The sequence below is a fragment of the Anthonomus grandis genome, chromosome 2 (genome assembly GCF_022605725.1).
Source record: "Anthonomus grandis grandis chromosome 2, icAntGran1.3, whole genome shotgun sequence".
NCBI lineage: Eukaryota > Metazoa > Arthropoda > Insecta > Coleoptera > Curculionidae > Anthonomus > Anthonomus grandis.
The window spans coordinates 35,291,656-35,303,910 of NC_065547.1; the positions used below are offsets into that span (position 1 = coordinate 35,291,656).

The 12,255-nt window shown below is 31.8% G+C and overlaps 1 protein-coding gene across 1 annotated transcript in view; it reads left to right on the forward strand.

Annotated features, from left to right (window-relative positions):
* LOC126750159 (protein PAT1 homolog 1) overlaps positions 1–12,255 on the forward strand; it is a 60,372-nt gene that overhangs the window by 25,686 nt on the left and 22,431 nt on the right. The window contains exons 10-12 of the mRNA XM_050459678.1: positions 3,961–4,131; positions 4,251–4,471; positions 9,943–10,117. Coding sequence (XP_050315635.1) covers positions 3,961–4,131; positions 4,251–4,471; positions 9,943–10,117 — 567 coding nt within the window. The remainder of the gene's footprint in view (positions 1–3,960; positions 4,132–4,250; positions 4,472–9,942; positions 10,118–12,255) is intronic.

Below are 12,255 nucleotides of genomic sequence, written 5' to 3' on the forward strand. Positions count from 1 at the left end.
AGGCCCGTTACTAATCGGGAGCAAGAGTTAGATGTGCTATTAACGGTAACCGAAGTTCCTCACCTAAGGCAAGTCAATATCGGAAGAGTAGGAACAAGTGAAAGCGCGTCAAATCTCAGTGCGACGAATTTTTAAAAGAAACCATTTTCATTCATACCATATCCATAAACATCAAGCACTTTTTGATAGGATATACAAAATCGACTTGAATTTTGTACTTAAAGCAGAAATAAATTACAAAACTACCCCATGCTTTTTAACTATGTCCTATTTACAAATAAGGCAGCATTTCATAAAAATGGATCAGTAAACAGACAGAACTTTCACTATTATTCCTCCGAAAACCCCCATTTCATGCGGCAGATTGACTACCAGCATAGGTGGTCATTAAATGTGTCTGTTGGAAGTACTATTATCGGTCCCTATTTTTTGAATGGTCATCTTAATCGAGAAGTGTACCATCAATTCTTACAAAATAAACTGGGAAAAACCGAAGTAGTAGAGACCGAAGGTGGTTTCAACAGGAAGGAGTTTTTCTCGGAATGGCACTGAATATTGACCTTTGAAGGAATATTGATTGGAATGTACCCATTAAATGACCAGCCAGATCGCCTGACAAAATTAGATTTTTCTTAAGGAGTTTTATGGAAAAAGTTGTTTATAGAAATCCACCTACAACAGCAGTAGGCATGGAGCAGAGAATACGAGATACGTTTGCTCAATAACATCACAAATGTTACATGTAGTAGTAGAAGTAGAAATAAGTTTTCAGGAACGTATTAATCTAAGTTTTGAACAAAACGGAGTACCTATTGAACACGCAAACTTACCAGGTTAAATTTTCACCCAGGCAGTGTAATTAATTATTGAATAATTGAAAATAGTTTGTACTAGGATACATCAGAAAAAAATTACATGAACATCAAAATTAAACACGACATCACGAATCCGAATCTTACACAAGCTCCAATACTCGGCAAGTAATTTCTTTACATTTTCAAAAAACGATAATTTTCTACATTGCGTAACGATTTTTACTTTGGGAAATTATTACTGACATGTTTTAAATACAAATAACATGGATTTACCAGTGATAAACAGCTCCGTCAGGCGTGCTTCGTGAATCGAGAGAGAACGGGTGGTTTCCTTCGCGAGGATCAAGGTTTGTTTGACATTGTTCAAATTAGTGAATATTTTTCATTTACCTTATTACTCTCATTGTAAAAAAAAAATCCACAGCATCATCTTTTGGTCTTGGTCTTTTGATTATAGTTTTAGATTATTAATTCACAATTAATTCACACTCAGTGGGACATTTACCTCAACGTCTAACCTGTTCTTGTAACGCAATTTTTAAATAGCTGTGAGCAATCAGCATTATGTTCAAAATAAAAAGAAGTGTAAATGTGTTACTAATATTTAATTTTTTAATTACCAGATTCTGTATATTTAAACAAGTACATTAATTTTATCGGATAATTTATTAAATCCGTTCCCTGTGATCAATATTTTTTTTTACAATTCAACTAGTACCTTTCCTTTACTAGTGTTCATAATATAATATCTGAATATAATGTCATAATAATTACCTCAAGGTATTGTGGCGTTAACTTTACAGTGTTACTATTTTGCCAAGAGTTTGCAGACGGTAGCTCAGAATTATTGGAGGCTTGGGATTGTTCGAAGGTTCACTTATGACTGGCTATTAAAGAATCTAAACTTGATTATAACTATTAAATAAGAGGGCGCCACTTAGTTTTTTTTTATGAATGAAAGAAAACTAAGAAAAAAGATTTGGTATATAGGTTTCAATTAACAATTAAATGACCCTGGATAAAGTAGATTTAAAGAGGCAAAAAAAAATATCTTAACAATACAACCAAATTATATTTACATCAAAGATATGTATACACCTCATTTTCTAATCTGTTAAATGTTAATAATTTATTATGAATTAAAATATGAATAATGTTGATATGATTAAATAAAATAAGTTTGTCAAAAGTAACATTTTAATTATGATTAAGCTACTAGGTAGATTTCAGCACTTGAAAAAAAATTGCAATTATTAAAGTTTTTAGTACATATTTGTATTACGCAGGGGAAAGTTCATGAACCTTTTTACCTAAGGCATATTAGCCTTAACCGAGTTATATCTACTTAACTACTAAAAAAGGTACTGAAAAATACTCAACAAAAAATAACTAAAATTATAGATAAGAAATTGACATATTAAATTATGATGTTGATTAAATATTTGTAGTAATAAATTGATTTTAAAGATATATTAATAAAAATGTAAATAAGTGAGACAAATCTATGTATAGTAATATTTAAATAAATGGAATAGACTGGCCTGTATATTCCTCCAAGAAATGAACGGCTGGCCTTCAAAATCGAGGCTGTGAATGTATGCCATTTGTAGCTTAGCTATCTGGACTGGGAATCTCTAATACTAGCTCTAACTCTGGCTCCAGCTCCACAGCTTACAGCAATTTCTCGGGGAAATCAAAATCCTGCAGCCATCAACAATTGAAGAAGAATAAAGAGGAAAACGGAAAAGTAAAACCCTAAAACAACGGTTGCCATTGTATTCACTGTCGATAAAAATGAATGGCGTTCAAAATGTGACACACTCGCCTTGCTAAGTTTCATTATCTATCCATCAAAATCTCGGGCATCCTGCACCAGAATTATGAAATAAACAGTTCCCTAAAGGAACAAGATTAAGGACTATAAATTACAAACCATATTGGCCACTTCCTGCTTCACAGACTTCGGAAATAAAAAACTGGCCTTTTACGTGCGCTTCTACCTGCGACACGGGAACAAGTCCTCGAAAAATGGATGCAGTACCGACTAAATAAGTTACGACCCCACCTCTCGCCTGAGCTGTCAATGTCAATCCAATCAGAGAAAACATCAATCAAGACCAACCAGAAGAGTGACGGACCGTCAACAGAAAGCATGAATAATTAAACCAGGAGTGTAATGCGTTACAGTAGTAATGTGTCATTGACAGTGTGAATTTAAAGAAATATCGATAAAAGAAGTTGACTGAAATTATTAATATAATTATTGAAATTAATGAAATATCAATGGAGCGTTAGTGAACATAAGAAATAGAAAAATAAAACGCTACAGTATTAGTATCTCATAGGCTGTATTTGAATCTTTTCTCTCTCTAGCTTTCAAAAAATAAAAGAAATATAATATTGTTTCCATTAACCAATTTGTTTTCCACTGCTTAAATGACAAATTTATTACAGTTATGATGTACTGCAAACATATTATATTCATAATATTCATTAAGATAAAAAAATTACGAATATTGCATTATTTACATTAACACTACATTTTTCCGACAAAATTATATTGCATATAACTTTTACAGATTCAGCTCAATTGCTGCTTAAAGTGTATATTTTTTTATGAAAAAATTGACATACAAAGAAAACAATAACTTACACTAAAGGTAGTACTTACTAGCACGTGCTTCTATTTATTGGCTTTTTCAGGGCAATACGAAACCAAATTATAAAGGAAAGAGAAGCATATGAAGAAATTATCCTTTGTTCATTTTTTTATGCGTAATAATTTTTCTTTTTAAAATTATTGTTTACTTTACAAACAAGTGTAAAACCACATACGATACGGAATATTTTGGCTAAACTTAAGGGTAAAATATAAAATAAATACTTTGAAAAACTTTAATGTTTAGGATGGATAAACCTTAATAAAACCTACCATAAAACCTTCTATTTAAAAAACATAATAAGATAATCCCAATTAAAAAAAAAACAATTTCCTTACTATTCCATGTCGTATGTCGTAAATAACCCTGTAGATTCCTTAAACAGAATTTCATTAAATATTTTCACTTAACTTTAGCGTAATTATTGTTTTTCTATGTCTCAATATTTGAGTATAGTTCGTTACGAAGGTCCATACATTTTTTAGATTTCTAAGGAAAGAAAAGCAAAGAGTAAGAAAGAAAACGTATTTGATCGAAGTCAAAAGTATCAAACTAATGGTAGACTCAGGAGGAACAGCGACAGGCAAGAAAATAATAACTTGACGCCAAAAGTATATACGCCTTTGCAGTTTGAAAATTCCCTTGGAAAGTTACAAGTAAGTCTAATTTAGGTACTTTTCAAAAAAAAAACTCATTGAATTAATAACTTTTACATTAAAAATGTTTATATTCTCAAGGTTTAATCCTCTTAATGTTTTTTTTTTTATATTTGTAGTGTGGGTCAGTGATGGCCCCTAGGAAAATCATAGATATGGATATTGTACAGATGGATAAAGAGCAAGACGTACCGCTTCCTTCGAAAGATTCTAGAAAAACTAAACAATACCTTCTAGAACTAGAAGCACTTTATTCTTTACTTCTTAAAGCAGAAGATATTAAAAATCCCTTATTTATTAGTAACATGGAAAAGTGGCGAGAGATTAAGCAAAAGCAAAGGTTGGTAAATATGGGCAAATTTCTTTTAATAACCTCATAACTTCAAAACAAACCCACCAAATATTTTTTATGAAATAAATTGATTTATTAAGGTGTATATAATACAACCACTTTTAACTTTTTGCATATTTTATGGTAAAAGATGTTGATTAGAGTTTTAAGCTTTGGCAGCTTGAAATTCATTGCAGTTTAATAAACATTGCATCATGACTACGTATGCATATGTCCAAAGTTCGCCTTTTTTTAATTATTTCTATAAAAATATTTATATATCTACTTAGAATAATTTTTAAATTACTACTACCTTGAAGTAAAAATTTCAGAAATTCGAAAAATATAGACGCAGCCACATTTAGGTCTTGTGATAGGTTATTTTAAATTAGCCCACAGCCAGAAGATATTAGGCTCCAAAGTTAAGTAAAAATACTAATTTTTTAATGGGTAACTAAAAGTATTTCGGTCATCCTCCACTAAATTTATGTCATGTCCATCATCAGGAATAACAAATTAAGGGGTTCTGTCAATTCATCTTATAAGTTCTAGTGTCAGACAAGGTTAAAATACATTTAAATACATAAGAAAGGCACAAAACTTGGATTTAGAAAAACTTAAAACTCCATAATTAACAATAGGTCAATAATAATACAACTATATGACCGAAATACTTTTAGTTACCCATTGCTCTCCACTGCAAGAATGGACTACTTCTTCAACTAATTTTTTAATTAAAAATGTCTTTCCACGAACACCACCGAAAATTAAAAAAAAAACTTCTGGATATTAAGAAACACTACATTTAGATTTGTGTTTAAGTTTTTCACATTGTATACTAGTAGAATGAAGTTTATTAAAATTCGTAAAAAAATAATTTCCAAGAAAGAATATAACTGTACTGTACTGTAAAAAACGATCTGAAGAATGTCTGATCAATTGAATTTGTTTAAAAATCGGGGTTTAACTAAGAAACCTACAGTGCCGGCCAAAAGTAGAGAAACTTTTAATTTATTTTCTAATTTAATAATCTATTCCAAATTTTTGTGCACCATGTATTAAAAATGTTTATCTTAGCCTAAGCCATAAATTTATACCACAACAGTTTGAATATTTATCACAGGAATGTAAATAGTAAACAATGTTTTTTTTACTTAGGATATAAATAGAGAAACTTTTTGTATTAAATATTTTAAATTAAATAGGTCTCGTTTGAAGCCGTTCATTTTCGATTGTGAAGAAGTCTATTTAGTATTAAAATGCCTCGAGGTATAAATTTATCTGAACAAATAAAAAAACTAATAATTGAGAAGCACAATGCGGGAGTGAACAAGTAACAATCGCTAGAGAACTTCATCTTCATAAAAGTGTCATTTGTAAACAAATCAAATTGTGGTAAACTAGAGGCACTACTGCCAGCATCTCTAAGCCGGGTAGACCCAAAAAAACAACATCTGCAACCGACAAGCTAATTAGACGATGTTCTATAAGAAATCCATTTTTCTTCGCCGAAGATATAAAAAAGGCATATCCCAGCATTTCCCTTTCAGTTCGATCTATTCGAAGACGTTTATGTGACGCCAACTTAAAAGCCAGGAGACCGGTAAAAAAAACCTTTCATTTCAACGAAAAATAGACAAATTCGTTTAAGATTCGCAAAAGAACACTTACATTGGACCTATAATCAATGGAAAAACGTTTTATGGTCAGATGAAAGTAAGTTCAATTTATTTGGGTCAGATGGTATGAGATGGGTTAGACGTCCCGAGAATGAAAAGTTCAACCCAAAGTACACTACTCCCACAATCAAACATGGAGGCGGTAATGTGTTGGTGTGGGGATGTTTTTCCGGGCATGGCGTTAGTCTACTGGTGAGAATAGATGGGATCATGAATAGCCAATATTATCTAAACATCTTAAGGAATAATATGCTTCCCTACGCCGAGGATAATTTGCCGTTAATTTGGAAATTCCAGCATGATAACGACCCCAAGCACACTTCTAAATTGTTAAAAATGTCCTAACCTCTCAACAAATTCAAGTTCTGAAGTGGCCAGCTCAAAGTCCAGATTTAAATCCCATCGAGAACTCGTGGGAGCACCTAGACAAAAAAGTTCGACAAAAAAATTCGAATAAGTTCCGATATAAAGACGAATTATTCCAAGTCCTAAAAGAAGCATGGAGTGAAATTTCCGGAGATATTATACACAATCTTCTTGAATCTATGCCAAGACGGGGTGTAGTGAAGTTGTGAAGAATAACGGTTATGCCACAAAGTATTAGTGTGCTTTTATCCACATTTTGTATTATAACATAATTATGTCATAAAAATAAAAAATTTCTCCATTTTTGTCCTTAGAGAAAATAAATTTTGTTTGCATATTTTGTAATAAATTATTTGTTTTCAATTTTTTTTTCTAATTATTTTCGTCACTACTAGATATAACCATAAACATTATTTACAATTACTTCGAATTAGTTTTAATAAGAAAAAAATAAAAATATTAAAAGTTTCTCCACTTTTGGCCGGTACTGTACATATGTACTTAATATCATTCATTTGACGTAATATGCAACGGTTTTTAATAAGAGTTCCCTTTATTAGGCCCTGGTGTATAATTAATTTAATAAACAACTATTTTTCACAAAGATAAAAAATTAATCTTTAAAATTAAGGAGAGAGAAATATACTGTAGTAGACCATGTAGCACTACCTGAAGATAGATTTAAATATTTTGATTATCTTTTTAATTTCTGAGAAAATTTGCAAAAAAATATTTGTAACGGAACTCACTTTCCCTGGAACACTCTTACGTCAGTATAATTTAATGTCAGGAACACACTTATTTTATTGACATCAGATTACAACTACGACTTGACTAGCGCTGACTGTCATTTAATTATGTCCAAGATAAAAAAACTGATTAAAATGATAGGACACTCAATTTCTTAACCCATTGAATAATTTGTTCCAATAATGTGATCCAGTTAAAAATCATTGTGAACTGGATAGTTTATCCAGTGTGTGATTTCTTGGTAGGGGATCACTGCATTTCTTAGTAATATCATTTAGTCGCCAATAGTCACGCAAATTCGGGTAGACCCGTCCTTTTTCATTGCTAATACAACTGTAGATGTCCAAGGACATTCTAGTGTCCTTGTTTGGGATGGTTTTATGTGTCCTTGTATCATTATTTCTTCGGGGACTATCGGAATCCTTCGAGGTGCTTGTTTTCTCGGAGCATTGTCTCCAGTATTAATTCGATGCTGCACCAAATCACTAATGGGAACAATCTTTTTTTAAACATAGTTTTTTTTTTAAATATTTTGGTGTAACCTTTACATAAATCATCTATGAGCATAATCTCAAACTAAAATTTTATTATTTCCAGTATTGTCTTATTGTCATATATGTGAGAATAAAATGAAAACAAAAAATTAAATACATGTTAATAATTTAGTTTACTTGTTTAAATATTCATGTAGAGCTTATAAAAACACCAAAATTGTTTTTCTATGATTACTTGACGCAAATTAAACCTTTTTAACTTATTCATAGCACTCTACACGTTCGGCTGTTGAAAAATTTCGAATATGATTTTTGCGTAATGTGTAAGGAGACGGAGTAGAGCGAGAACAAACTTGGCTCCACCCTGGGCGGCTATCGCGTCGTCGTTGCGCTTATCAGTCCGGTTAAAGTTCGGCTGCAATTCCTCGCATACCTATGTACGTATAGCCGATCATGTTTTCAATTTATTTCAACCTTTGGTACGAAGACGGAATAAGTAATAAAATAAAAATGGTTTTCACTGTTGATCAAAAGATTAATATCATTAAATGGTATTGTCATGCGGATAGTGCAGAAGAAGTTGTCGGCCGTTTTATATTTGCATATCCTGATCAGCAAGTCCCTACTGCTAAAAGAATTTATAATATCTGGCATAAGTTTGAGCAGTCGGGATGTGTAAATCGGTGTGCAAAATGTTGTAGCGGCGATCAGGAACCTCGTCGAACGCTAGGATTGAAAAGGACGTCAAGGTGTGTGCTTTTGTGGAAGTAAGTGAACCTTGTTCTAGCTCCCAAATTTCTGAAGAACTTGATATTCCAAGTCGTACAGTGCGTGATATTTTGAAAAGAAATAAGTACAAAGCCTATAAAATTAAAAACACTCAAGAAATTTTTCCAGAAGATCAAATAAAACGCTTGGAGTTTTGTGAAACCTTAAGAGAAAAAATTGATCAAAATCACGACTTCACAAGTAATATTTTATTTACAGACGAGTCATCTTTTTCTTTTCTAGGTCGACATAATTCTTCAGTCGTGAGATATTGGTGTCGGGAAAATCTACATTTGAGTGTACCATTACGAACTCAATACCCGCAAAAGGTAAATGTTTGGGCTGGTATTTTAGCCAATCACATTGTAGGGCCTTTTTTATTGATGGTACCTTAAACTCTGAGAGATATTTACTTTTATTGCAACAAAATTTATACCCGCTGTACGAAACTTGGATGTTAATTTTGAGGAAATTTGGTTTCAACAAGACGGATGTTCCGCTCACAGCTCTAGACAAGTGCAGGACTATTTAACAAACACTTTTCCTGAATGGCGACGATTTCCACAAGAGGTACCATACCATGGCCTCCGCGATCTCCAGATCTGACGCCTTGCGACTACTTCTTATGGAGGTATTTGACGGAAATTCTTTACCAACACCGACATGAAAGAGCCGTGAATTTGGACGAATTGCGACTTAGAATTATTAATATTTCTAGGTCCATTACACCTGAAATGTTAGGCAATGTACGTAGATAATTTTATGACAGGTTGGGATACTGTGAAGCCTAACAAGGAGGTGTATTTGAACACCTTATTAAATAATCCATTTAATTAGAATTATTATTTTGTTTAAGAGTTATTTTTCATTTTATTTTAGAATATTGTATTTAGTTTTCACCAAAGGTTTTTAAAATTTGAGCATATTAAAGGTGTTTTTTTGACTTGCGATTATGAGCACGTTAAAAAACAACAGAAATTCGTGCATCTTTCGTGTGCGCGTAAAATTCCAATACTTGATTCGAGGCTAACCTACCCATCTCCAAGCGCTTGCTAAACATCACTGCGAGCAAGCCGAAATTAAATTCACATTGCAAGCGGTACGGAGAATCGGCGTCGCTATCGGTGGGAGGTTACCGATGCAGTCGTTCTCTGTCTACTCTCTATCTATTAGGTCTAATACATTAAAACTCAATCCGTAAGATTCAAGTCGCCAAACGTGTATATCATTGTTTTGAGAATGTAATTTTCTATTAAAATATGTAAAAATATACTGGCTATCCCATTTAAAATCAGAAAACGAAACGAATTTCCCCTTACACCGGAAGTTACAGAAAAGTGAATACGGTAAAAATTGAACATTTAATAATATATCTATATACCAAATTTCATTTCTTTTTCATCTATTAATTTTTGTTGTTTAGATTAAAGGAGTTGGAACAAGCCACAACCACAGAACAAAAGCAAGAAGTTTTAAGGTGGTTTCAACTAGAAAGCGAGCCGATTGTGGAAAATCAAACAGAATACATTATCAAAATTTGCAATGGATTTGTGCAAGATGAAAAGTTTTCTAGTTTTCTAAACATTAGGAAAGGAAAAGTAAGGGTTTTTATATTTCTTAACTGGAATTATTTATTTATAATAAGTTTAGAGCATAAATTAATGCAAAAACTTACAATAAACAATTCAAAATTTCTTTGATAGACATTGCTTATTTACTTAGCTTATACATTGCATTATATTATGCTGATATACATATAATATATTAGCTAAAACTATTATAACATACTATTAAAAAACTTATTTACTAAGATATTTTTTTTCAGAATATTATAAAACTTAAAATTGCCTTATAAAACTACTTAGATAAAGTTCATTTTTTTAAAAGCAAATATATTTTTTTATCACTAGTTACAAAGTAAATTATAATAGATTATGATTCAAGAGATTTGGTTTTTTTCCTCTAAGAATGATCTTGATATAATAATAGTCAACTTTTTATTTGATAATATAAAGATATATAGTGTCTTAATACATATAGTTAATAATCTAACCGGTACGTAAATCATAGAATCTGCTGTGTTGGGCATTTTTGGAAATAATATACTTTTTAAAAAATACTTTTTTATTGATTAGTTCATAACGCAATTTTATATTAATTATATTAGAGTCTAATACTCAACTTTGGTATTTCTACTTTCGTTATGATGCGTTTTTGTCCTTTTGGGGAATTATACAGGGTGTTTTCTAACTACGGTACGAAACTATACAGGGTGAATCGTTAGGTCGTTTTATGGAAAAAAGTTCCTCTGAACGTATGTCCGGAATTTCTGAGATACAGGGCGATAAAGGTTCAAAAAAATAACGGCATTTTAAAAATACTATAACTATCCTTAAACCGATTTGGTTGAAATTTGGTGCAGTTATTTGAAGTTATAAGACGGTTATTTAGCTGTAACTAGATTGAAATTATTAGGTCCAGTGGCGTGTCAGTGGGCACTACATGCTTATTGTTGAGAAAAAAACAAGGCCAATAATTAATTGTTTTGCAGCTTTTTATTTATTTTTGTATTTAAGCAACTAAAAATACAACTTTTTCGTATCTTATCTTATTATCTTCATATCTGGCTTTGTTTTCGAGAAAAAATTTTTAAGGTATCTTTAACCCATTCTAAAAATTATTCATGGACGACAACATGAAATAAAAACCAATTAATTCGATAAACAATTTCGACCTTAAAGTACATGGGCAAAAAGTCCACCCTTCAATGCACGACTTTTTGGTCTCTTGTGTTTTGTTTACTATGATAATAAACATTCAACTTCTACGATTTTTATTATCAGATTTTTGAAATACAACAAAATAACAAATACATTGCTTCTTATGACAAATAATTGGCAAGTCCATTCAAGTACCTCCTTTGTACCTACCTGCTTTGGACACCAGATGACAGTGATAGAATTGCTATAGGTAAAATGCAGCTGTCAATTAGCAGTGATTCATTACTCCATCATGAATAATTTTACCAACCATGAAATGACCGACATGCACTTTATTTATGGATTAGCAAATGGAAATGCGGAAGAAGCACGAAGAATTTACCAGGACAGATAACAGAGTAATTCCATGTGCAAAAACATTTAGAAAACTACATGCAAGATTATGTGAAACTGGGAGTTTTAATAAAAATATGGGTGGTGGAAGACCAGAAACTATAACAACGCCTGAACTGGAAGAAGCTATACTTGATGCGATAGAAGAAGATCCTTCCAATAGTATCAGGAAGATTGCACTGCAGCTTGAAGTCGGTTCAAAAACCGTTTGGAAAGTTCTAAAAAGAAACCTCCTGCATCCATATCACATACAGCGTGTACAAGCTCTACTGCCTCGGGATTTTCATCCAAGATTAATGTTTTGCAGGTGGTTGATTCATACGATGGCACACAATAATAATTTCCTACCAAATATTTTATTTACGGACGAGGCAAATTTTTCAAGAGATGCTATTATGAACTTCCACAATGATCATTTTTGGGCCGACGAAAATGTTATTACCCCACGTTATTACAGAAACTCATTTTCAGCAACAATTTTCGCTGAACGTTTGGATAGGAATTATTGGTGACTACCTGGCCCATTTTTTTTACCGGCAAGATTAACAGGTGAATTCTACACGGATTTCTTGCAACACCATTTACCCACTTTATTAGAAGAATTACCCCTACAAGTAAGAGTC